The sequence below is a fragment of the Dromiciops gliroides genome, chromosome 1 (genome assembly GCF_019393635.1).
Source record: "Dromiciops gliroides isolate mDroGli1 chromosome 1, mDroGli1.pri, whole genome shotgun sequence".
Lineage (NCBI taxonomy): Eukaryota > Metazoa > Chordata > Mammalia > Microbiotheria > Microbiotheriidae > Dromiciops > Dromiciops gliroides.
This window is the reverse complement of record NC_057861.1, coordinates 388,488,898-388,515,942: the sequence shown is the minus strand read 5'-3', so window position 1 is coordinate 388,515,942 and position 27,045 is coordinate 388,488,898. Positions and strand designations below refer to the sequence as shown.

Genomic DNA, 27,045 nt, shown 5'->3' with positions numbered 1-27,045 from the left:
TAGGAAGACTAGAAAACTTTTTGGCAGGTCCCAGCTTATAACTAACCATAACTAACCAGATATGGGGGCCCTTCAGACAAGAAATGGCAAGATATGATCTCTTTTGGTATGTTTCTAAGTACAAGAATCAGGGTGCGAGAATACTTGTGGTAGTTGTTCACACCATTTCCCATGGTAATTAAATTCTTTCCATGCTCACTTCAGAATGCTGGGTTTCTATCATTGTTCTTTTTTTTTTCCTGTGATATAACTAATGGTAGCATGACAGAGACAGATTTGGAGTCATGAAGACTTCTAATCAAATTTTGCCCTCTAACAGATACTGACTATGTGACCATGGTCAAGTCAATCTCTTGCTGCTCTATTATTAAGTTTCATGAACCTTCTGCCTTCTGCCCCATCCCTACTCCCAAGGATTGAAACCCTGAAAAGAAAAAAAATCTACAAACATGATGTTTTTCTAAGAAGCTTTTAAAATATTTTCAAGAAATGCTATTATTTTCAGAATAATATAACTTACTATAAGGTCAATGCTGTTCATGAGCTACTAATAGGACTAATAAGGACTAAGTTCTTAACTTAAAGGTATCAGGTGATCTATTCAACCATTCATTTTGCAATTGAAAAAGATAAGTATTATTTGAAATGAAATAAATTGATTAAATTTGATTTGAAATAAAAATTTTTGAGTGTTTTTATTTCATAGGCTCATATACTTTTAGGGCCACCAGGGATCACAGAGATAATCCAGTCCAACCCTGTCATTTTACAGATGAGGAAATGGAAATTCAAAGTAGTTAAGTGACTTGCCCAAGATCACATAGCTAGTTGCCACTACTATTAACTATTCTAAATCATAAAGGAATCAGTTGCAAAAACAACATGAAGAACATTTTAATTATTTTTCCCTAGCTTTGCTTTTCTTATCTCAAATACTGAATGAAGAGAAAGATTTAGTAGCATCTACCTATCTAAATGCTACTTCAGACCAAGGATTAGATCATATAGAATAAATTCACCAAGACAAACTTTCATAATTAAATATAATTTTTCCCCTTTTCATAGGATAAAGAAAATAAAGTCCTCTAAGAATGAGGGATGTGCTATATCTGTTTTCTAAAAAACAGTCACAAGGTATAGAACGAGGCAAGTAATCAGACAGACAAGCTTAGCTTCTTACAGAAACTTGATTTTTGGTATGAGATAAATTCACTATTTAGGTTATAATACATTGCTTAGAATGTCATTATTACATAGCATCTTGTGAATGGTTTCCTAGAAGCCCTTTCATCGAATAAATTCATGCTATTCATTTTATCAATTCCCTGGAAATACGACATAGTATGTAATTATGTCAACAGGTTAAGTAATGCAGATTTATGAGTGAAGAGCTAACAAGCCATAATAATAAAGGAATCTTCCTGTCAGCTAGTTGTTACAGAGAGCAGGGTCAGGTTTAACAGCCTTAGTATGTATGGGACTAGCAACTAACAATGTTTATGTTCTAATCTCAGTTTTGAACCTGATTACTTCTATAACCCAAGAGAAGTCATTTCATTTCCTGGCTCTGGTTTCCCTACCTATAAATTGAAGGTTAATTTTAAATCCCTCCGGTCCAACAGGGCTCAGGGTGGAAGTGGACACAGGGTAAGAGCATAGTCAAGAAATAGTTAAGCCAAAGCCAGGCACTTATTGTTGTCTCAAAGTTTGCACTATGATGCCAAAAGCCAAGTTGTGACTTTTTCTAATTCTATGCTGTATGTAGGACGACTATCCTAAACAACAGTTAACCAGGTTAATTTATGGAAAGGCAGACTACTTGTCTGTCTGTCTATCTATCTATATACCTGAAATGTTCAAATAATAGTTGTGTGACCATGGGCAAGTTACTTCAACTAGGTGTTGTAAGCAATTTTTAAGACTATTAAGTTGCAGCTACGTGCCACATGCATTGACAGAGATAATTTTCTCACCTGCAAGTTCCCTATACCAATGAAATCCAAGGTCCAGTCCCTGAAGTGTTCAATGAGATCAGCTGGGTAACTGGGCATTTCTTCTATTAGACTTGGGTGTGTAGAACCAGTTTCAGAAAAGGTCATGAGTTGCCAGGTTTAGGGCTAGAAGTGACCTTCAAATTCATCTAGTCCAAACCCCTCATTTTACAGAGGGCAGGAAGAGACCCAAAGAAGTGAGATTTGTCCAAGGTCACCAGGGAAGAAGTGAAAGGTCATTAGTCATTTTTCTTTTCTCTCCCTAACCCCAATATCTGAAAGAATTTTTAAATTACACAATTAAAATAATTTATAAACAATGTTTTCCTAAGAAGCTTTTAAAGTATTTTCAAGAAACACTATTATTTTCTGACCAATATGACCTACTACTACTACAAGGCCACAGCTGTTCATGAGCTACTAAGAAGAGTAACAAGGACGTAGAGTTCTTAACTTGAAGGCAACAGGTGATGGGTTCCAACAATGATAAAATATAAATCAAATAATGAAACATTTTTTAAAAAATGAACTAGGATTCCACATGAGGGAATTATGAGGTGAGCAGAGATGTAGGATTAATTTGTTTCCCCCTCTGCAGCTAGGCCATTTTGGGGATGTAATTTTGGGATAACTTGTACCACAGCCAGAACTGGGCCCAGCCAGCATCTGGAAGGAGAGACCTCTAAGGAAATCCCAGGTTTCTAAAGGAAATGGTATTGGCGATTCAATACAGAGCATTCTTCCTCAGTCAGAACAGCCCTGGGTTGGAGGGAGCATACTGTGCTGTTTAGAAGGACTATCTTTCAGCTGGGATGTAAATAATGGCCTGCTTTGCAGGTGCAGGGACACAGAACACCAATATCCTGGACCAGGTTCTAAATCAGAACATGTCATCCCTCAGCATCATTGCTTCTAGGATAATTAGAAGAGTTATTCTCTACTTCCTGCTCTTAATAGTTCTGGTCCCAGGCAAAGGGTACTGCATCCTACCCTAAAGTGAATTAAGAGCTAAAGATGTACATGAGCTGTATCACTTATCTGATGTCTTAAAAAGGTATTTGAGAGTCCAATCCTAAGTCAGTTTTCACTGACATAGTTCTATTTCATAGGCCAAGCAAGATAGGCAGAATCTGGGTGATTTATACACAAACCTCACTTTTACTAAACTCTTTTCTTTCATCACAGGCTCTAATGTTATTAGATCAACTTGAAGGCACCAGATTAAGTACTTGGAAGCTCTTTTGTGGTCACCATCAGGAATGGTAAGGAGTGGTTCCTGATTGGTTTCCATATCTCTCAGCCATAATGCCAACCCTAATATCCTACTCTTTGCCATCTCCAACTCTGTTTCCTATTTCATCCTCCTTCCTCAGATATTGGTACAGCGCTGATTCCAGTCCAAGAGCTCTGACTGTTACCACATCTGAGGAAAGTTCTTTGGCTGAAACTTATGCTGATTGATTCGCAGGAGTTTCTGACCCGTGGACACACAGTACCAAGTGCACTGTCTGGGCTCATCAAATTTCCTCCTTTTGTTAATGCTACTGTCCCTGAGCATCTCCATTCAGACCATATGGTTCTTATTCGATCCTTGAATGGCTTGTTCAGGCAGCCTTCCAATGGCTGTAATAGCGATGTCAGACCCCCCAGGACTCACGCAAAGATCAGTTTTTAATTTTTTGGCCATATTTCTTACTCCATCTGTTAAATGTGCATGGAACAGATCCCACACTTGCATGGAACATTTGTGGAACTGCGCCCCCGGGCATACATCCCATATCTTCTGCAGCCAGAGCTTGACGAGATCATCGTCCATCCAACCCTCTGGATGTGTCTGTGCTATCACGCCAGTAATATTTCTCCCACTTTTTTTTTTTTAAGTAAAGATTTATTCTGAACTATGAGCAGTTTTAGTTTTATCCTTTTGGCTAGACAGGCTATAAGTTCTTTCATGTTCTATCTGATGATGGTTGTTTTGCAGCTCAGGGGCCTAGGATCAGAGGTCATGAGAGTTCCACTCGTGTTTCTTAGACGGGGTACTTAGATGTTGGTACTCTGAACTTTTGGAAACCCATTATTTTTAGTTTTAGGGTCATTAGAAAACCTCAGCCTATGGAAATGTTTGGTCTATGGAAATAATTTTGCAAGATAAATCATACTATCAACAAAAATTAGTTTTGAATAAAAGTAATGGGAAGCACTGATATTTCCCCCCCTTTTCAAAATGGGCTATTAAGCACAGAAAGACCAACTCAGGTGCCCAATATCCCATAGTCTGATCTATGATATAAATCCAGTCTTGTATCCATGTGAAAACCTCCCTGTGAAAATGAGAACTATTAGCCTGATGCTCCACAACAGGGAATATACACATAAGTGTCCCGGAGACAGATTGTATAGGCTTGAAAGAGTCAATTGTTAAATTTTCACCATCAGGATTTATATCTCAGAAATCAGTAAACTATAAATCAGACCCCAATTTATTGTTTTGTTAACTGTCCAGATTTAAGAGAGTGATAGAGAAAGTGTTAACGATGCAGGTTATTCTTTGAAATGTGTCCTGCCTACTTCCCACCCTCAGCCCTCACAGAGCTGGTTGTTAAACATTTACCAGGATACTCCTTGGTACAGGTATGGGCTGGAATATTGGCATTAGAGTATCATCTCTAACACTTGGTCCATTTCACTCACAGTTTCATATCACACATTACAGTGAGGACTTAAAATTCCCTTTCCTCTCTGTGAATTCTATCTCCTGAAATTTAAAAGCAAAATCAGAAGAAACATGTTGACATAAATGCCAGCTAATTCTTAATCTATATTTTTAAGGAGTGATCAAATTGACCCAGAATTATATCTGCCTGTGGTGGTTCCAACCAAAGCCAAAACTTTTAATCCTGGTTGGATATGATAGCCCTAAACTGATACATGCTGAGAAAACTGTCTGACAGCAGCAGGCACATTTTCAAGAAGAAAACAACACTCAACAACAATAGAAAACAGCAATCCACACAAAAGATAATAATAATAAATGAATAATCATAGCTAGCATTTATATCTAGTACTTTCAGGTCTACAAAGCATTTTACAAATATTAACTCATTTTATCTTTTGTCCACATAACAACCCTGGTAGGTAGTTGCTATTGTTATCCCCATTTTCCAAATGAGGAAACTAAAGCAGAGGTAAAGTGACTTGCCCAGAGTCACACAACTAGAAAATGTCTGAGGCCAGACTTGAACTCAAGTCTCCCTGATTCCATGTCTAATGCTCTATCTACTGTTCCACCTTGCTGCCTCTCAGATGATAAATGCAATTAGTAAAGATGCAGTAATATGCTCTCTGACTAGCCCTCAAGTCTCTGTTTGGTTTTATGTTCTAGATACATACAGACTGGAAGTTCTTCAGAAGATTTCGAAATCTCAAAAGCCACTGAAAGCAACCTATTGAGGACCAGCTTCTAGTTGTTTAGTTGTTTTTCAGACATACCTGAGTCTTCATGACCCCTTTTGGGGTTTTCTTGTAAAAGATACTGGAGTTTCTTTTTTGCCTCTGAGATTTACATCCCATTCTTACTCCATGGCAATTATTGCACTTCTCTCTACCAGTTAAGCTAAACAAATTTAATATTCATTCCATGAACAATTTATTGAGCACCTACTATGTGCAAGGCCCTGTAGGAGGTAGGTACTTTTCAATATTTCTGGCCCTCACAGCTCCCCATCACCTCCAGATTAAGTTTCTCTCCTATTAGAATGTAAACCTCCTCTCAAGGAAGGATTATTATCTTTTCCTCTTTCTTTGTTGTTTTTGTTTGTTTGTTTGTTTGCTTGCTTGGTTTGGTTTGGTTTTTTTTGGGGGGGGGGAATGAGGGTTAAGTGACTTGCCCAGGGTCACACAGCTAGTAAGTGTCAAGTGTCTGAGGTCGGATTTGAACTCAGGTCCTCCTGAATCCAGGGCCAGTGCTTTATCCACTGTGCCACCCAGCTGCCCCTTTTCCCCTTTGTAACCTAGCAATTGTTTTTCCTCCTTCGATCTTGAAGACGACCAATGACATCATGTCTTGCCTTGCAAGTGAACTGGATTTAAGTGAGGCTAGCATCCTGTCTGCTGTATAAGAGAAGTTTAATGAATTCTTGTTAACTTGACTCGATCCTCATATATAAGCACCCCTGTTTGGCATTTAAAACTCTTCACAACCTGGCTCTGTCCCACTTCTCCAGTCTTCTTATACTTTGCTCCCTTCCACAAATTCTATAATTTAGACACATCAGCCTATTTGCTGTTTCTTACACACAATGCTTTATCTCCCATCTCTGCCTTTGCAAGGAAAGCAAAGGTGTGTCCCTCAAGCCTCTGCAATGTTCTCCCTCTCTGCCTCTGTCTCTCTGTTTCACTGGTTTCCTTCAAAATTCAGCTTGGAATCCCACATTTTACAGGAGTCTTTTCCTGATCCCTGCAGCTGCTAGAACCTTCCCTTCAATGATTATCTTCCTTCTTAGAGCATGCATCTTGTATGCACCTAGTTATTTATATGTTTCTGTTAGAATGCAGGCTTCTTAAAGGCAAAGCTTATTTTTGCCTTTCTTTGTTTCCCCATTGCTAAGTACAGTACCTGGCACATAGTAAGCACTTAATAAATGCTTGCTGACTGACTGACTAAAAGAATTTTATGGGCTCTACAACTATACCACACCGTCTGCTTCATACACCCCCCACCCCCTGCATGCACATTCACATACACAATGTCTTGCCATGGCTACTAATGATGAAGCATAAATTAGAAATGATGCCATTATGTTTTAAACCCATGATGAGTGCTGAGCCGTATGGCCACTAATGATTGCTCATTTCTCCAAAAAGTACTTAGAGAAATCGATTATTTAAATCCATAGCCTAAGGAGCTAGCAGGTCTAATGAAGGCATCAGTGGTGATGGTATTTATAGTCTATTAGAAACTATAGGGTGAGTAATTAACAATTGATGGCAAATGAAGCTGTTGCTATACCTTCTTGCCGTGACTTTTCTTCCTTATGGTTGTACAATTCTCCTAACTACAGATTGATGTAAATTGCTACTTGTCATTGACAAGGGCTGTTAGATCCAAAATAAACCTAGACTGTTGTTTTAAGAGTGAGGTTCCTAATATTTTCTACTACTCCAGTGGAAAAAAAAAAACCTATGAATTTTTGGTAGCATGTGAAGGTCTCCATATTTTTATTGGCTAACTACAAGTTTTTTAAAAAAGGATCTTTTATCCTTTAAAAAATGACCCCATCAATTCATGTATTTAGCATAGTTTACCAACATTTCCAAACTCAGCATGGAAAAGCCATCAACATGGTACTAGGTCATGGGTCCTGAATGAAGCCGTCAGCAAGGATTAATAAAGTGTGACAGCTGCCCAAAAGCTTTCATTCTCTGTATTTTAACATCAGACGGTAAGTTGAAATGCAGTGTAATCTTTGTTGAAACCAGCCCAGCAAACATGGCAGGAGTCAAAACTGAGAACAGATGACAGTAGTCATTGTTCGTATAAATTTAGTCTGCAGCAGTAAATTCTAGAGATGGCTATAGGGACGCAGCATTTACAAAGGCAGCAATTCCCACAGTAAGCAGGAAGGAAAAGCTATTGCTCATCAGTGGAAACCAATCCTTTGAAATTGGACACATAGAACTAAAGTAATTTCAGATCCTATGTCTAGGTACCTTGTGGCTTTTAAAACTACAGCTATTATCAAATCCTCTTTCTGGTAACACAAACTTCCTGGAATTTTTAAAGTAAAAAAAAATTAGAGATTACATTACTAAATAATTTTAAAAGGTTATCCTTTTTTTCAATAGACAATTCACACTCATGCCTTCAGATAAGCTATATTTTTAAAGGGAAACTGAAACAGATAATCACTATAATTCCACAAATAATGCTTTAAAAATAGGTACTAAGATATGATCCATATGTTAACTGACAAAATTCAGGAACACATGCATTTTTTCAAAGTAATGATAATAACAATATTAACAATAACAATAATAATTAGTGAACATGGGGCTTTAATGGATTAATGGTCTGCACTCAAGAACTTTACCTTTTGCTTCTAATTTGCACCAATAATATAAGAGGAAGTTATTTGACTTACCCCTTTTTCAATGCTCCCAGTTTGGCACAGTGTCCCCTCTGCAGCCGGAATACTGTTGGTAACACAGCGATTACTTTTGCTGAGGCACCAGAGCTCTCTACACACTTCCTAGGAAAGAAGGCAAAAGCAAGTTGATCAGAATTACAGACTAAAATTGTTTCCAGTCTTCCACATTAAACACAGGCATAGACACATTCAAATTTGTTCTGGAAACCACACACACACACACACATACACACACACACACACAATAGGAACAGGCAGGCTTTTAATGTGTGAATTTAAAGGAAGTAGGAAAATTGGAAACTATTTTGGAGTCATTTCAAAGCCAAAACAAGTCTGAGAACTTTCTGAAGAGAATCTGGCAGTATTAATTAGTTTGCCAAAACTACCACCAATCCACCAATCCAAGGACACAATCTGAGAATTAAGTGCTCCTTTTCCATGCCATTGCTGTGACTGATGTCTTTTAGGTATTTTTTGGAGATGTCTCTCACTCTTTGTTATGACTTCTCATTACCCTACCTCAGCACCAAAACTTTACAGCACTTCTGAAATAGGAAATGTAAAAGATTTCATTTTGTTCACACTATATTAATCCATCACATTCTAAAATACACTCTTTCAAGGTACTGCCAAGCAAATTGAATGAAAGGAAGAATAAAACCTAAACACTGAAGAAGACATTAATTTTTCAAGGGTTTATTTTTGTTTCTGTAAATAAATAATTATGGGGTTTGCACCCTTATTTCATCATCATTTTTACTTTTAAAAATATTTGTGTTAATACAGTCAGCCACAATGTGCTATTATAATGAAATGGTTCTGCAATATAATATTTTATATATATTTATAATATTTTGATATGTGACTAGTTCAACATTGAATGTTTATTAAATCATAAACTCCAAGAGGGCAGGGATCTGTCTTATCTAAATTGTGTATCTAAATCTAAATCCTCCAGATCCTACCTAGTGCTATGCACACCACTTATGTCTAATAAGTAATTTTTAACTGAAAGCTATATTTTTTATCGTACTTATATCTGTAATTTTGCTTGAAATAACATCAGAAAAACTTTTTATGAACTTCGCAGAAACAAAATTTGCAAAATTTATGAAGTATATAATATAAACATAATAAGGCCATTGATTAAATTTCCCTTTTAGCAAAGCATTTCTAGGGTGCAGCAAATCAGAGCAAATTACTGTAAACACTATTTAGAGGGGGGAAAGGAGAGGGAATAGAGGAAAGTAGTTGTATTAATACAACTAGTAGTTTTATTAAGTTCATATTCACACAGGAGCAGGCCAAATTATTCACAGTGAGTCCTAGGCATCAGAAAATCGCTCTAGAAGAAGCAGAAAAATGTTAATGAAAATGGCCGCAAAAGTCCTGGAGCTGTCATCACCTGGCCAACAGAGAAACGGATTTTGTGAAATTGAGAGGCACATGGCCCTGATTCACATGTCTAAACCATCTTGAAGAAACAAAGATGGTAGAAAATTGAACACTGAAGAAGGCTGGTGTACTTAGTAAGGCCTCAGGTTCAGAGGCACACACACAAAATAGTAAAAGTCCTGTCCTCTGAAAGTCCTCCAGGAAAGAAACCATTCTCCTAAAGAACTCTGAGCCCACAACCAACAAGATCCAGGAAATGCTCAGTATAAAGATAGATCTTGAAAAAGTGCTTCCAATTGAAAAAGGGATCAAGCCTTTCTGACTCTGCTAATTCTTTTTTTTCCCATAGAAATATTTTATTTTCCAGTTATATGTAGAGATACTTTTCAACATTTGTTTTTATAAGATTTCTAGTTTCAAATTTTTCTCCCTTCCTCCCCTCCCTTCCCCCTCCCCAAGAAACCAAGTAATCTGATTTAAGTTATATATGTACAATCACATTAAACATATTTCTGCATTAGTTATATTATGAGAGAAGAATCAGAGCAAAAAGGAAAAACCTCAAAAAAGAAAAACAACAACAAAAACAATAGAAATATTATGGTTCGATTTGCATCTAGATTCAACAGTTCTTTTTTTTCTTCTGGATTTGGAGAGCATTTTCCATCATGAGTCCTTTGGAACTATCTTGGACCATTGTATTGCTGAGAAGAATCAAGTCTATCACAGTTGATCAACACACAATGTTGTTGATACTTTGTACAACGTTCTCCTGTTTCTACTCATCTCACTCATCATCAGTTCATGCAAGTCCTTCCAGGTTTCTCTGAAATCCACCTGCTCATCGTTTCTTACAGCCCAATAGTATTCCGTTACATTCATATACCACAACTTGTTCAGCCATTCCCCAATTGATGGGCAACCCCTCAATTTCCAATTCCTTGCCACCACAAAAGAGCAGCTATATGTAATTTTGTACATGTGGGTCCTTTTCCCTTTTTTATGATCTCTTTGGGAAAAAGACCTAATAGTGGTATTGCTGGGTCAAAGGGTATGCAAAGCTTTATAGCCCTTTGGGCATAGTTCCAAACTGCTCTCCAGAATGGTTGGATCAATTCATAGCTCCACCAACAATGCCTTAGTGTTCCAATTTTTCCACAGCTTCTCCAACATTTATTATTTTCCTTTTTTATCATATTAGCCAATCTGATAGGTGTCAGGTGGTACCTCAGCTGACTGCTAATTCTTGGCAGATTGAAGTACCTTCTACTAGAGCATTAAGTTCTATTTTTTTTTAATTCTTTATAAATAGAGGTCTGAAGATCTATGTAGCAGAAAATAACTCTTGGGATAAAAAAATATGGAACTGAGGATTTGCAGAACTGTAAAGCTAAAAATTGGCCTTTCTGTCTTGACAAAATGAAGATGCCATCAAAGTGGTACAGCATAGAGTGCTGATCCAGAAGTCAGGAAGTCCTGAGTTCAAATTTGACCTGAGACATTTATTATTTGTGTGACTCTGGGTAAATCTGTCTGTCTCAGTTTCCTCATTTGCAAAAATGAGGATAATAATAGCAGCCTCTACCTAGGGTTGCTATAAGTATAAAATGAATGAATATTTGTAAAGTGCTTTACAAAACTTGTAGTGCTATATAAATGCTAGCTATTTAAGGTAGGGTAATGTAGGCTAAATAACATTGGTTTTGATGTTAGAAGTCCTAAGTTCAGCTCTAGTTGTTTGTACTTGTGCAAACCAGTCAACCTATCTGATCCTCAGTTTCCTCAGCTATAAGAAGGGGCTACACTAAATGACCTCTAAGGTCCCCACCAGCTCTAAATTTATGACACTAAGATTATTAAAAACATTTTCTGAGGAAAAGGTGAATTTGCCTTTGCAATAAGAAAAAAGAGCTTCTTCACAAAAAGAAACAGCATGATTCTTTGAAGGATACCTTGCTTCAATAATACTGGTTTGCCAAAACAAACACACACACAAACAAAACAATAACAACAACCAACAAACTCAGCAATTTCAGGAAGAATTTTAAACCTCTCTTGACTTTGCTGATCTCTAAGAAACTGATAAAAGGGCACCTTCTCATGGGATTCCTCTTGCCTGAATTTTTCTGTATCCCAAAAGATCTTTTATGCTTCAATAAAATTAAAATTTTAAATCTTAGAATCAGGAAGCCATCTTCAAGAGTTCAAATCCTGCCCCAGATACTTAATATCTGTGTGACCCTATGCAAGTCACCTAATCCTGTTTGCCTCAGTTTCCTCATCTATAAAATGAACTGAAGGAGGAAATGGCAAACCACTTCAGTATTGCTGCCAAGAAAACTCCATATGGGGTCACGACGAGTCAGACATGACTGAAATGACTCAACAACAACAGAATAAAAATTTGAAGCTATGTCATACAATGGAAGGAGCACTGATTCTGGAGCTAGAGGACTTTGACTTTGCTACTTCCTACATGTGTGAACTTGGGCAAGGCACTTTACTCTGGGCCTCAGTTTCCCCATTGGCAAAATGAAGGGGGTACACTCCAGAGATGTCCTGAATTCCTAAGAGTTCTAGTTATACAATCCTAGAATAAGATCCTGACACCTCTGCCTTCTAAGAGATTTGCTCATTTCATATGTTGAATACCCATCACAATGTCAAGTCTATCCAGAAAAATGTATTTGGTGATAAAAAACAACAACCCTGAAGATTTTAATGACTTATAGCTCGACAGAGGTTTAGACTTGTTGATACAAATGCTATCAAGCTAACAAGTTATCATTTGGACCCATTAGAGATGATCAGTTCTAGTTTGAAGAAGATTGCTATGAGAAAGGCTGGGTCTGCCTCTTCCTGCCTGAGACTTTCTGATGAAGCTAAAGAACTCATTTTCAGTCATATAATCCTGAAACCACCATGGTATTGTTTAGATATCAAACTTCAATATTAAAGATGCTATATATAATGCCAATTTTATTTTTAAAGTTCATTAATATTTTTTAAAACTATGACAAAGGCAGTATTGGAAGGCAGAATGGCATGAGCCCAGTTTAAAAAAAAAAGGAAGGGGGAAAGGAAGGAAAGAAAGAAGGAAGGACGGACAGAAGGAAGGAAGGAAGGAAACTGCTAAAATCTTGTTCATCTTCCAATATATTCGAGGTAATGACATCAGCAGTAGTTACAATCTAAATGATTATTCTTCAAGGATAACTGTAGTAATTTCTCACTCATCTTTGGTTTCTTTTTTTTCCTGTCTCTTAAAAAAAAATCTCCTAGCAAAAAGAATAGTCAAGAGGACATAATTTCTAGTTCTGATTCTGCTATTCACTGACTATATAACCTTGGGAAAATCACTTATTCTCTGTGGGCCTCAGTTTCTTTATCTGCAAAGTAATAATTCTCTTCCAGCTCTATGACCTTTCTTCAATATTTCCAGTGAGGTTCTGTGACTTATGACCTGAACAGGATGCATGGTGTGAGGATAAATTGTGGCCAAGGGAGAATGGGGTTAGTCAACACCAAACCTGACCCTGCTAGTAGTTATATTTATGTGAGTAAAGAAGATGAATAGCTTACTTTGTATGTAAGAATTCTTCAGTTTCAAAGGCCCTTGCTTTCCCCTATTTTACATGCCATTTGGTTCCTAGCATTGCTAAGTAAAAGAAAACATTTGAATAACTAAACAAAATGGAAGTTGGTCTGGTTTTCCTCTTTTCATTTTGGGCTAGATTCTCATTGACAAAAACAGAATCCAACAATAAGTCATGAGCCCAGTAAAAAAAAAATGATTGATGACAACTTAATTATGTTAATTGTGCATAAAATAGTACTCTACGCAACCTGCATGCCTCTCTAGGGGTTCTAAATCCAGATTAGGCTCTGTAGCATTTTTCTGTAACTTGGAAGAAGATGAATGCAAATAAAAATTATCTTGTCACCAAAATAAAAAAAAAATTATCTCACAACTATGAAAGGCAGAATGGCAAAACAGGTAGAGAGCTGGCCTAAGAGCCAAGAATATACATCAGCTGTGTGTTCTAGGCAACTGTCTAAGACAGGGGTTCTTAATCAAGTATCTATGGGCTCCCTACCCCAAGGGTTCTGTGAATGGATTTCAGTGGGATCTGTTAACTTACATGAAGAAAAAAAATTACAGCTTTATTTTTACTAAACTCTAACTGAAATTTAGAATTTCCCCTTAATTATGAATTTTTAAAGGCTATTATTCTGAGAAGGGATCTATAGGCTTCATCAGATTGCCAAAGGGTTCAGTGACATACAAAAATGGTCAAGGACTTCTACAAATATAACTTGAAAAGAAAGTGCAAACCTGTATTGTCTGAAGGCATTTCCTTTTCCCAGGAAAATCCTATTTCAGGGAAATCACAAGTCCAGTCCCCATCCCTTATAGCTGTTTGAATTCAGTATCCCTTTTATTATTATTATTGTTGTTGTTGTTATTACGGCAGGCATTTATATAATGCTTTAGAGACACTGTCACATTTTTATACCCAATCCTGTGTAGTTATAGTATTATTATCCCCATTTTACAAATGAGGATGCTAAGGCAGAGAGAGATACTAAGTGACTTAGGCTCATAATATTTAGAGCTGGAAGTGACCTTACCAATCATCTAGTTTCCCAGGGAAGTGAACTAATTTGTCTAAGGTCATACAGACAATAAGTAGTGGAGCCAGAATTTAAATCTAGTTCTTTTGGTTCCCATCTGATGTCACTTCTATGACACTAGATTTCCACAAGGCCACATGGTTAATAAGTGGAAGAGTTCGGACTAGACCCAAATCTTCCGATTCCAGATGAGTGAGTTTTTTTTCTTTTCTCATCATACCACAGATGCCACACCAAAGCCAACATCAAAGAAAGACTATTTTATGTGAAGCTTCCTAATTTCACATCTCATGTCTGGATTTCAAAAGCCAACATACTTTATGTCCACTATCTGCAAGGAAATAAGGAATTCGTAAATGTTCATTTGAGTTTAAATGAGGACTATCACATCCAGATCATCAATCTACTGGATTTGAGCCAATGACACAGTTGGCACATAATAGCAGTAATTAGATGCTATTACTCTTTTATTTGTATAATCATCACAACATTTTATATACATCATACCTTATAATTATAAACAACAAAAAGAAAATAGAATTCTTCAATAGATTTTGCAGATATGTAGACTATAACTGCAAAGATGCTAACAAGGGCCTCACTGGTCCCAACAGCAGAAATTTTCATTTGACATAAAAACTGTTCTCAACAAAATTAAAATGTATCTGCCAGAATTCTTAAAAAATTCTAACTTCTTTTCCCCTGCTTCTCTTTCCCTGGAGTTACACATTAAAAAAGAAATGAATCTTTTGGTTTTTGTTGTTTTAATTAATTTGGTTCTCCCTTCTTAGCTGCTAAGAGGTACACGTGAGATCTTACTCTTTATTTTTGTATGTTTATTTTATAATTTTGGGGTGATTATGAAGTTTACCATTTTAAAATTAAGAAAATAAACAATGAAGGCAAAGAAAGTAAAGAAGTCAATTCTGCCTTCCTGGTAAAATCAGAAGCCCAGAATAACTTTTACAACTATTATATCAATAGGAAAACCAAGTTAGGTGTCTGAGGATATAATGACTTCTTTATTGCTAGACTGTTGGGGGTTTTTAAAGGTAGAGGTCATAAAAGAGATATAATCATGCTCAAAGGTATCTGCCCCGGGACAACCCTTATGCTATTCAGGGTCCTTGATTCTGGATTTGAGAGGCTCTCTTTGCTCTCATTATCTTATCAGTAACATCCCTCAACAGCTGTCTCCAATAAAACTGCCTGAAAACCCAGGAGAACAGGGCCCTGGAAAGGTCAGGAGGAGAGTCCTCATTAAAAAGGTTACTCACCATTTCATCACACAAAACAAAAATCAAGAACCAACACATGGTGACCGGATGGCCTCACTCCAGGTGTTTAGTAACTATCAGATGAAAAGGGATAATGTATCCTCCAGGGGCCTTAAATAGATTTTAATCCTATTGTGCAAGGAAAGAGAGTCTGAGCCCTAACCCAGAGTTCAACCTGGGTCAGTTTAATAAGTACTCACTAGCAAAGAAAACAAATGGAAGTGTTTCCTTTAAAAAAAAAATAAAACAACAAACCAACCAAAAACCCAAAACACCACCAACCCAGGTACAAACTAAGGGTGTAAAAAATCTGAAGACCATCTTGAGAACACTGACACTGTTTAACAGTTAATGGGCTATGGATCCATTATCAATAGAAGATATAGTAAGATGCTTTTGTTTTAACTGAACCACATCTAGTTACAGAGGAAAAACAAACAAAAATCAATCTAACTTTCCCTACCTGGCAGGCTTGATTCTACAATTTCTGAATGTGTCTTTATTCATGAAGGAATTCTGGTAAAAGGACAGTCAATACCTCTGATTCATTACCTTGCCTGTCTATACCCAAATCAGTGAACATTATACTATGTAAGAGATCATAAAGGAGAATAATTTTATAATCATGCCATTAAAAACATTCCAGCATTTAATAATTTTCCCAATCTGGACATTTTTTTTTCCTGGTATTTAGTAATCTAGCTGGGCATAGTAGCACAAGCTGGTAATCACTGGTACAGGGGATTCTAAGGCTGATGGATTGCTTAAACTCAGGAGTTAAGTTGCAGTAGGGCTAAAGCCAATCAAGTGTCTAACACCAATATGGTGAGCTCCCAAGAGTGGGGAGCCACAAGGCTGCCAAAGGAAGGACAAATCAGCACAATTTGGAAATGGAGGTGGTCAAAGCTTCCCTGTTGATAAGTAGTGGAATCTGCCTCATGAGTGTCTGCTGTACTTCCAGATAACTAAGCTTCACTCATCATCATCAAAGTCATCTTCCTAGTATTCAGTAATCCACACTTCCAATCGCCATTTAAGACTACTGTTTTTTTAACTTGCCATCAGTACAAGTGGAGAATAATTTGACCCCAATCTCCACAGCATAACAAATGTTCCTTAGTTTTATGCTTTTTAAAAAATTATTGCTCATCTTTCTAATTTACAAGCTAAACATACTCAATTCCTTTTAATTTCCTTTTCATAAATGCCATTTGCAAAAGTTTTAGTCATTCTGCTGCTTTCTTCTCCAAAGTTCTCTTTATGAAAGGGGTATTCCAAGCCAGATTCTAGGAGTAAAGGCTAGAAAAGCCTTTAGTCTACTCTTCTTGGATAAAGTGACTTGTCCCAAATTATACAGGTAACAAATTTTGGAGCTGTAATTAAAAATCAGATTTTCTAATGTCAAGTCCTATGTTCTTACCACTCTACCATTCTGAGTTCATTATCCTAGGGGTCTGGAAGAGTAGGAATTTAAAGGATTACCTCTTGTTCTTGTTGAAGATAATTCTTCTTGGAAACTCCCTTTTTTCATCTAGACCAGTGGTGACAAACTGAAACAGAAAGGGGTGCCACTAATCCATACACAAGCATACCTGCAGGTTGTGTATTGATTTAATTTTAAAATGATATTATCTATGTTTTATTGTATTTTTATTTATTTGGTTAAATATTTCCCAATTACATTTCAATCTGGCTCTGGTCACCTATGGTCTAGACCTATGATTTCATTTATAGAGAGAACTTCATAGTAACCAAACTCCTTCTACCAATGCAGATCCACCAGAAGCAGTTTTAGAAAGCTACCTGGAACAAGGAAGTTAACTAATTTATTCAGTGTCAAACATCCAGTATTTATTAAAGGCAGGAATTGAACCCAGATCTTCCCAACTCAAATCTGGCTCTCTATCCACTGTACTATGCTGTCTCTCAGATTCTCACTTTTTAAGTTGCTAAACAAACTCCCTCTTCCTCTCATTCACTCCTGTGTCCAGCTAGCATCTTTAGACCCACAACTCTCACATCAATTTCTCAGTCTCTGACTTGGGTTATAGCCACATATTTACATATATCACTGTAATACTTAATCTCTGAGGTCTTCTCCTAAATAGATATCATTATTTAGATCCTAGAATAAATGCAATGCATTCATTTGTAAGAGACCATTTAATTCTTATTTAGTTAATGTATAAATTAAAGCCAGCGATATATTATTTTAACAAGAATGGCAGCAAGTAGACATGGGAAACTCTTGTAATAAGAGCAGGCATTGCCTCTTCCCTAACTAGGAGCTCTCCAGCATAACTTCAGGACCACAATAAGGAGGAAGGAGAAATGCTATTTATTGGAAGAGGCCCCAGGAGCTCAGACTCTCATAGGCCTTCTGCCTGTTTGTAGACTAGGTAGCAGAAATCTGGAAAAGAAAAAAGAAGAGAGAGTCACAGAGAAAAGAAAAGGAAGTAAGAGACAGCAAGCAGGCTGCAAAGGTGATTGGCCTCACAGGCCACACATTCCTAGGGTATTTCTGAGCTTCCTTGAGATAAAAATTCAAACTCCAGTAAGAGTGGACAGAAAGCAGGAAATACATGGAGTGTTATGGCCTGGTGTCCCCAAACCCACAAGGCCTTGCATAAATCCAATATTCCTGGAGCCTATCAGAACAACTACAACAGATTCCAGTCTGCACCCAAGAAGCTTTTACAAATCTGCAGGAGACAGACAATACTAAGCTTTTTACCCCTGGGGACATGAGTTCTAAAGGGTCTTCTTTTGCTTATATGATAAAGGAATTAGGGAGTATCTGAATGGAATTAGATTATACTCCTCCTGGAGCCTCTTAGGGGTGCAGCCATCTGTGTATGGAGGGCAGAGTAAGCCTCCACTACTTGATTCCTATGTGGTTTTCTTTATTGTTACTTTGATATTTTAATTAAATGTTTTTGTTGATACACTGGTGATTGTTGCATAGTCTGATATTGTTTTGTTTTTTTGTTTTTTTGGGGGGGGGGTTGTGTTGTGGTTTTTTTTTTTTTTGGTAAGGCAATTGGGGTTAAGTGACTTGCCCAGGGTCACACAGATAGTAAGTGTCAAGTGTCTGAGGCCAGATTTGAACTCAGGTCCTCCTTAATCCAGGGCTGGTGCTTTATCCACTGTACCACCTAGCAACCCCCTGATACTGGGGTTTTAATGAATGGGGGTTGAGCAATTACCTACATAAATGATGACTTCGAACATATACACTGAGCCTCAAAAAGAAGTTAGGCACCCCAGAACTCTTTTTAGGTGGCCAGGTGTTATATTCTCAAAGACTGAAGGTTTAATTTAGTACAAATAAACATCAAGGAAAAAAAACATGAATGCTATAGCATTACCAATAGGCATATTCAATATATAGCATAAAAGAGAATTTTATGCTTTCAAAGTTATATTAGAGCTGCTTTCTTTTCATTGATTTCTAGCACATTTCATACAAAGTCTACCATCGACTACTTTGGCTTTCCTTTATCTTAAGATTGAAGTTACAGAAACCAAAATCTTACCTAATAAAGCAACATATGTATGATAGGGTTAATATCTACTAGTGTTTCCCCACAAAATCAGTTAGGTCTACCCCTTGTTAGTCAGCTAGGTGTTGCATTGGAAAGAGTGTCTGGCTTGGAGTCAGGAAGACCTGAGTTCAAATCCAGACTCAGATACATACTAGTTGTGTGACACTGGGCAAGCCACTTAACCCTTTTTGCCTCAGTTTCCTCATCTGTAAAATGATCTGGAGAAGGAAATGACAAACCACTCCAGTATCTCTGCCAAGAAAACCCCAAATGTGGTCACAAAGAGTTGAACGTGAGTGGAACAACCACCACCACTCCTCCTTCCCTCCAACAACAGGGATTAGGTTCTCCTAAAAGGAGATAAATAGGCCTGTTTCCTTGATGCTGGTACCCTACAGGCATAAAAAGTCCTACCTATTTACAGTTGACCTGGTTGCTCCTGACCTCATCCATATTATAGACCATGTAGCCCAGGTCTAGGCTTAATTGTATGGGGTTAATCAACTTTGCTAATACTTTTTTCTCTATGCCTATGGCTGAGACTAGTCAGGAGCATTTTGTTTTCACCTGGGAGAGTACACAATATATCTTCACTGTCTTTCCAGGGCTCTGAACTCCCTCATACTGTTACATGTGGTAGGCAAAGATCTCAAAAAGCTCTCTCTGTGAAGGCATCATGTACAACAGTACATCAATGACACTGTATTCAACAAGACACACGTGGCCATTGTGGCAGAGTCCTTAGAAGATGGTGGCCCATAGGAGAGACTAGGGGTGAGAAATCAACTCTAAGAAAACCCAGGGTGCAACTCATACAGTCAAGTTTGGGGGAATATAAGTAGGTAGGGAAATCCCACAGGATTTCAGGTACAGTCTAGAAGAAGCTACTGATACCTGATCCTCTAGAAGATCCTCAAGACCTTCCCACCAAGGGGTGGCATGTGAGAGGTCTAACATCTATCAGCATTTCCTCACAACACGGCTTAGGTCCACCCTTCCTCATTCCCTCCTGCAACAGGGATTAGCTTTCCCTAGAAGGAGACAAAATGGTCCCAGAATCTTATTGGCCCCTGTCTCCTTGATGCAGCTTCTGGGTTCCCTGAGGGCACAAAAGGTCCCACCTGTGTGCTAAGAGCCCCTCTGACTTGAGAGATTTCTAATGACCATGTTAACCACTACATCTTTCACCATATCCTGCCCTAATTACCATTATGGAAATGAAATAGACTGTGTCTAGAGTAGCTCAGTGCCACTGAATCCCTGTTGCATTTCCTTGCTGTTAGGGCAAAGTTGCCTTTTGTTAATTGTTCAATGACTTGTAAGTGCCTCATTTCATTCCAGCATCAAACCTCAACTAAATAAATGCTGGTGTTAGAGTCACCTCTATCATTAAGCAAGTATTACAGCAGAGAATTACTCCTGTAAAAACATTTTCTGCTAATAAAGTAGTAATTATAGCTAGGACTTATGTAACATTTTAAGATTTACAAAGGAATAAGAGGGGAGAACTTCACAAAAGTCTTGAGTTTTGTAACATGGTCTTCAAAATTATGGTCTATAATTGTTCCAGAATGGACTCTGGACTCTAGAAATCTGGAGATTTTCTACATGATAAGAAAATTTCCTAGGAAGCAGTAAATGCCTTATTGTGTTCATTCAAACTAATGTAACAGCAGATTCAGAGACATGAAACAATTTAACATTTATTATAAATCTATGTCAGAACTGATTACTTTGATATCAATAAAATAGACAATGTAATGAGATATTTATGTGTATTGCCTAATTTTTTTCTGAAAGCTTGGATTAATGCTCCATATATGATAAGGCTTCACCTTCTTTAAAAGGATTAATTTTGCATTGCATTGAAGGAACTACTTGTAATGAAGGAAGGAGTATATTCATTCATTTATTTAATGAAGCAATAACAAAATAGAAGCAACAATCTAGAGTTGTACCTTGGCTTGATTTTAGCAGACGGTTCCAAAATTTCCCATGGAATACCATGGCAGTGATGGGGAGGAGAGGAGGATAGAGAAAAGAAACAAAGTTTAGGGCTCTAAATCTATGATCTTTGATCTGAGTTTCACATTCACTTGGAAAGGCAAATTCAATAACGCATAAGCTTATCCACTTAAAGGCACAAGTTACATTCTAACTTTTCTGATAACTACTCCAAAGGAAGAATGTATCTCTTGGAAGACTCCAAGTGCCTCACAAACCAAAGGTTGGACCCACAGGCTCTTTGAGAGAGGCATACCACCAAATCTGACACACAAGGATGGAAGACACTGGTATTCATATAGCATTTGCCTGTCCCACTCTTTTACTGCTAGACAGTGCTAGACACCAGAAGCTGTCTCCAGGGGCAATATGAAGGCAATATGAATGTGATAAGGACTTGGTGATCAGTATCAAATCATGGGCAATACTTTGTCTAACCATACTTACTATAAAGAAGGGAAAAGCAAAACACGATATACCAAAAAAATGTTTATGTGTTAGTTCTAAGTCCTCTCAGGCTGTGAAAAACTTCACAGATAATAAAATGCACCACAGTGAGGTCAACCATGTGCCAAGAGTAATAAGATCTATAAAATTTCTGAGGTTTTGTCTGGGGCCTTATGTCTATCTGTGGACCAGCTCTGTCTTGATGCTAACCAGTAAACTATGCACTGTTTATTGTTAACATATATTGAACCACTAAAGCTATTTTGAAATAACGTTTGGGGCATGATTTAAACTGACAGAACAAGGAAATTCAGAGTTAAGGCTGAGCTTGAGCCCTGAATTCATCCATTGTGCTTAAGGCTCACTTTACACTTTGGAATAAAATCAGTAAGATCACCTATAGTCTAGACCCCTTATAGTATACAGGCATTGTAGTTACTATCTTAGCACTAAAATCCTTTCTGATTTTAGATTTATTTTTATTTATTTATTTTGGGGGGGCATGGCAATGGGGGTTAAGTGACTTGCCCAGGGTCACACAGCTAGTAAGTATCAAGTGTCTGAGGTCACATGTGAACTCAGGTCCTACTGGTTCCAGGGCCAGTGCTTTATCCACTGCACTACCTAGCTGCCCCTTGATTTTAGATTTATTAATGCAGCTTATTGTTTTGGGATGCTTTTGCTTGATTCAGTTTTGCACTTCTTTTTTAGAAGGAAAGAAAGATTAAAATAAAAGGGGGAAAAGAGTGAGATGATGGGTCATGTAGACACCTTCAGGAATTGGTAGGCTCAAATGAGATAATGTATGTAAAGCATTCTGCAAGCCTTTATGTACTGTATTAATGTTAGCTAATATCATATGCATTATAGTTGTATTATATTTATATGTACAATGCTATATAATATCATATGGCTATAGTAGACTGTATTATAATAGTTGACATCTATAAGAAGTAGACATTTTTTGACATATTTATGATCTTAATACTATCACTTTATTTGTGGGTCCCTTCATTTAGTAAGTCCAAGATCCTTATGAAACTTAGTGACATAGCTAGTATAAACCTAGCATATTTCTTTTATAATCTGTGATACCCCACTTTTCATGTTGTTGGCATGGACTTAGATGCTGTCTTGAAGAGACCCTAACTCTAAACATATGAGAAAGTGAAATTCTTTCATACAACCTATCACAAAGAAATTTAAATCCAATATTAAGGGCTTTAGACAACTTAAATATTTTTACACCTCAGAACATTCCAAATCTCTTTGTGGCCCAAGGGAAACTCTAGTCTTCCCCTTCTCTTCCAGATATGGCTAGCATAGAAGAGGGGCTTGTTTTCTTGGAGAATTTCCTAAACAAAGAAACAAACAAAGCCCTGGGAGTCAGCTTCCACTGGGCAAAGAGGGATGAAAACATGGACTGTCCCCTGAAACAAGGAATATATGGTACCCTTAATTTACTATGCACATTAATTATAACTAGTGGAAAGAACACATGACTGGGAAAGAGATTTAGGTTTCAGACCATGCTGCACCAATCATTTGAGACCTTGAAAAAAAAGTAAGTTTTTTGTACACTAGCCTTGCCATCTATAAGTTATAGAAATGAATGAATGAAACACTTCACTGAAGCACTCTGAATTTTTTCAGGGAAAAAAATGTTCAAGGTTAATGCAAGAATTTATTATTTGGCCATTTCTAAACATACCATATTGCATTATTTTATAGATTAGTTATTAACAATAATCACTTTACTCCTACTACTGGAATTCTGAAACACATGGGAACCACAGCCAAGATTGAACTCTAGTACAATAATGAAGAACACTGTCATAAACAGAAATGATAAAAAAAAAATTGGTATGAGTTCTCAAATTTGACCAGCATAAAAAATGACAAACCTACTCCTGTAAAGAATTCAAGCAGGATTTCTGAGGGCTATGAATGTGGTCCATGGCAGCCACTGTACTGACCACACAATGACCAAAAGTTGGAAGCGACAGAGAGTAGATAAGTGTGGTCACTGTTGTGGTTCCCATGGACCACATCTCTTGTCATTAGAAATCCTGCCTGTACACTATATTGAGGACTAGATCAGAGTAGAATGAAAGGACTGAGCAACCAAACTGGAATCCCCAACTTCAGGGAGGATTCCTAGTCAAAATAAGCTGGATGAAGTCCAGGCTGCTCTGATTACCCCACTGGAAGGATGGATATCAGATCCTTCCTGGCACCCACATTCAGGTGGCAGATACATTAAAAGACTTATTAAACAGTATCAATGCCAGGCACTGTGCTGACCAGAATACAGCTGACTTCCTGTTCTTCATGGCCATTATCTGAAGTGTACCTTAGTTACCTGATAGAACTGGCACCATGAAAAATACCATGGTTTGTTCTCTAAAATGACATTTATAAAGATTTTTAAACCCTGAAAACCTACCAGCTACAACAGCTGTGTAAATACAGTTCTATTCAGCTTTTCCAGCACATATTTACTTACGAGACGGTAGCAATTGTCTAGCATATATTTAGATGCTCATTAAAAAGTGGACTTTTGACCCAACATACTATATTCTTCAGAGCTAGTAAATAGACTTTTCCTTTTCTTTTTTAATGTGGATTTCTGGGAGAGTATATGAGTTTAAGGAAACTAGTTTTCTGATAAATTGGTGTGGATGCAGTTGAAATATGTATTTGTTTGTAAAGAGCATGTTCCTCTACACAGGGCTTCTAATCTTATTTCAGAGCTAAGAACACAGTATACACTTTATCAACACAAGGTCTAAAGAAATGAAAAAGAAAAAAATGAAAAGCAGAAGACATATAAACAGAATGCTTCAGTTCCTTCATATGTGACTAGCCTTATTTTCTAATATAAATACTCACAGTTACAACTGAGGTGAATGACAATTTTACTTATGAAGAGACAGGAGCTATAAGTTAAAGTATTACTTTATTTGAGGAAGGAAAAAAATCACAAGGAATACCTAGATTTCTATTTTGTTGACAATACAGATCAACATATACAAAAACATCAAAATTAACACAAGTGCATAGATGAGGGTAGAAGCAACATTCCAAACTACAGTTTGAGATTATTATCATTGAGAATAAAGAAGAGCGAAACCATGGCTAAATGAAATCCACAAATAACCTCAAAAGATCATTTTGGCTATTAATTTCAACTTTCAGGGGCAACTAGGTGGTGCAGTAGATAGAGCACTGGCCCTGGAGTCAGGAGTACCTGAGTTAAAATCTGGCCTCAGACTCTTGACACTTACTAGCTGTGTGACCCTGGGCAAGTCACTTAACCCCAATTGCCTCACCAAAAAAACCCCCAAAAAACAAACAAACAAAAAGAAATTTCAACTTTCAAGAGATAAGCTATGATTAACAAAATATTATTAACTTTCACAGACCAATAAGGGGTCATCCAAATAGAAAGAATAGAGTAATATGACAATCAGCTCCCTTGAGTTCAAATATCATTTCTATGTAAATTATTCTCAAATTTCTTTATCCAGCCTTAGTCTCTCCTATATCATCCTCACAGAACCAACTACCAATTAAGTATTTCCCACTGGATATCCCATAAGCATTTCAAATTCAATATTTCCAAATCAGAACTCATTATCTTTCCCTTCAAATGCTTCTCATTTCCCAATTCCTGGCAAGAACACTATCATCCTTCCAGTCACCCAGTTTCACAATCTCAGTGATCCTTGCCTCTTCATTCTCCTTCATCCCTCATATCTAATCACTTGACAAGTCCCATACTTCCACAGCTCCTCTTTCTTCTTTCTCTCCTTTTATACCACAACTTCCTAGTTCAGGCCTTTAGCACCCCACAATATATTATTGTGTAGCTTCTTAACTGGTCAAGCTGCTTCAAGGCTCTCCCCTCCCCAATCCATCTACCACACAGCTGCCAAAGTGATATTCGTAAAGCACCCATCTGACCATGTCACTCTTCTGCTTAAAAAGTGGCCCCCTATTGCCTTTAAGAAAAAATACAAATCCATCTGTTTTGAAATGAAAGCACTTTGCTAATATCTAGGCTCTAAACTATCTTTCTAGGAATATTCCTTATCCCTTTCATAAATGCTAAGTTACAGCCTGATAGACCTATTTGCTGTCCCTCGTGTCATAGTCCATTTCCAGTGTCTATGCCTTTGTACAGATTGTCTCTCACACCTAGAATGCATTACCTTCTCACCTCTTCCTTTAGAATCTCTAGCTACCACTCAAGTATTCAGTTCAAGTGAATTTTCTTTCTGTTACTTCCCCAGTGAAATGTAAACTCTTCACAGACAGGGATGTTATAGTTTGAGGGATTTTTGTCTTTGTTTCTCTAGCACCTCACACAGTAGGTCCTTCATAGATGCTTGTGATTGACTGACACAATGAAATAAATGTTAAGGAATATATGTGAAGATTTTAAAAGAAGACAAGAAAGTGGAAAAAAAATTTGACCCAGGAACCTCAAAGAGTTTGCCAGTCACATACAGTCTTTATATCTATTACACAAAATGGCAAAGAGTCTGCCCAACAATAATATTATACTTGTCATCCCAAAGGCATTAAAAATGAATTCCTTTTGTATTGAAGACCAACAGGAGTAATTGGCACAAGTTGGATGAGTATGCTATTTAGTCTAAACTACCTGAAACTTTTCATTCCTTTTAATGTTAACAAAAATGTTTTTAAAAAAACATTCACGTAGGGAACAGAACACCAAAATTATTAGAATTTTTAAAAGCAGATTATTTTCTTACAAATATATTTCTAAGTTTCATTCATTCAATAAACATAAAACAAATACCTTCTCTACATCTACAACACTGTTCAAGGCAGACTAAATTGTTAATCTAAAGTTTAGGAAGAGGCCAAAGTTTTTTTGTACATTCCATAGTGGTATACACATTGCTACTTCGTAAGGCAGATGTGGAAAGATAATCAATCTGGATGCCAACATTTTTTCACAGCCATCTTTTTGTTTGTTTGTTTTATTATTTGAGGTCATGTCATTTTGGCCCTGCCTAAGGATTTGTCTGAATGTGGGCAGTGGTTGAAGGAACAGCTGAATGACCTCACCACTAAAAACTATGAATTAAAACAATTCTAACCAAAAAAAAAAAAAAACAATTCTAACCAATTTTGAAGTATCTATTAGCTTAAAATAAAAAGAAAAAAGTAGGGAAGGAGATTTCAAAATCATAGTTTTGGCTGGTTTTTTTTAAACAACAAAAACTTAATACTTATAAGAATAAATGCATTAAAAGTTATGCAGAGTCTGCCTGCTTTCTTGAAAGGAGCTAGTCTAACTCAGTATCACTCAAACCTCTGAGAATGGTGAATATACAAATCAGAAAAAAAAGATGCAGTATTAAATTTAAAACTTCTTAGCCCATATTTACACTGCAAGTGTTACTCAAATGACTGAAGGTAAACATAACAAATGATTCCATCTAACTCAATAGTTGCATCATGAAGGAACATTTAAACGTATACACACATACATACACAAATGACTAAGCAGTACATACACTAAGTATAAGTATAAAGACTTCTTACCCCATATTTACACTGGCGGGATGTT

General features: G+C 37.0%; 1 protein-coding gene across 1 annotated transcript in view; it reads right to left on the bottom strand.

The window, feature by feature from the left end:
- Window positions 1–27,045, bottom strand: part of ADAMTS6 (ADAM metallopeptidase with thrombospondin type 1 motif 6) — a 349,111-nt gene that overhangs the window by 105,881 nt on the left and 216,185 nt on the right. The window contains 1 exon segment of the mRNA XM_043970648.1: window positions 8,132–8,239. Within this exon segment, the coding sequence (XP_043826583.1) occupies window positions 8,132–8,239 (108 nt within the window).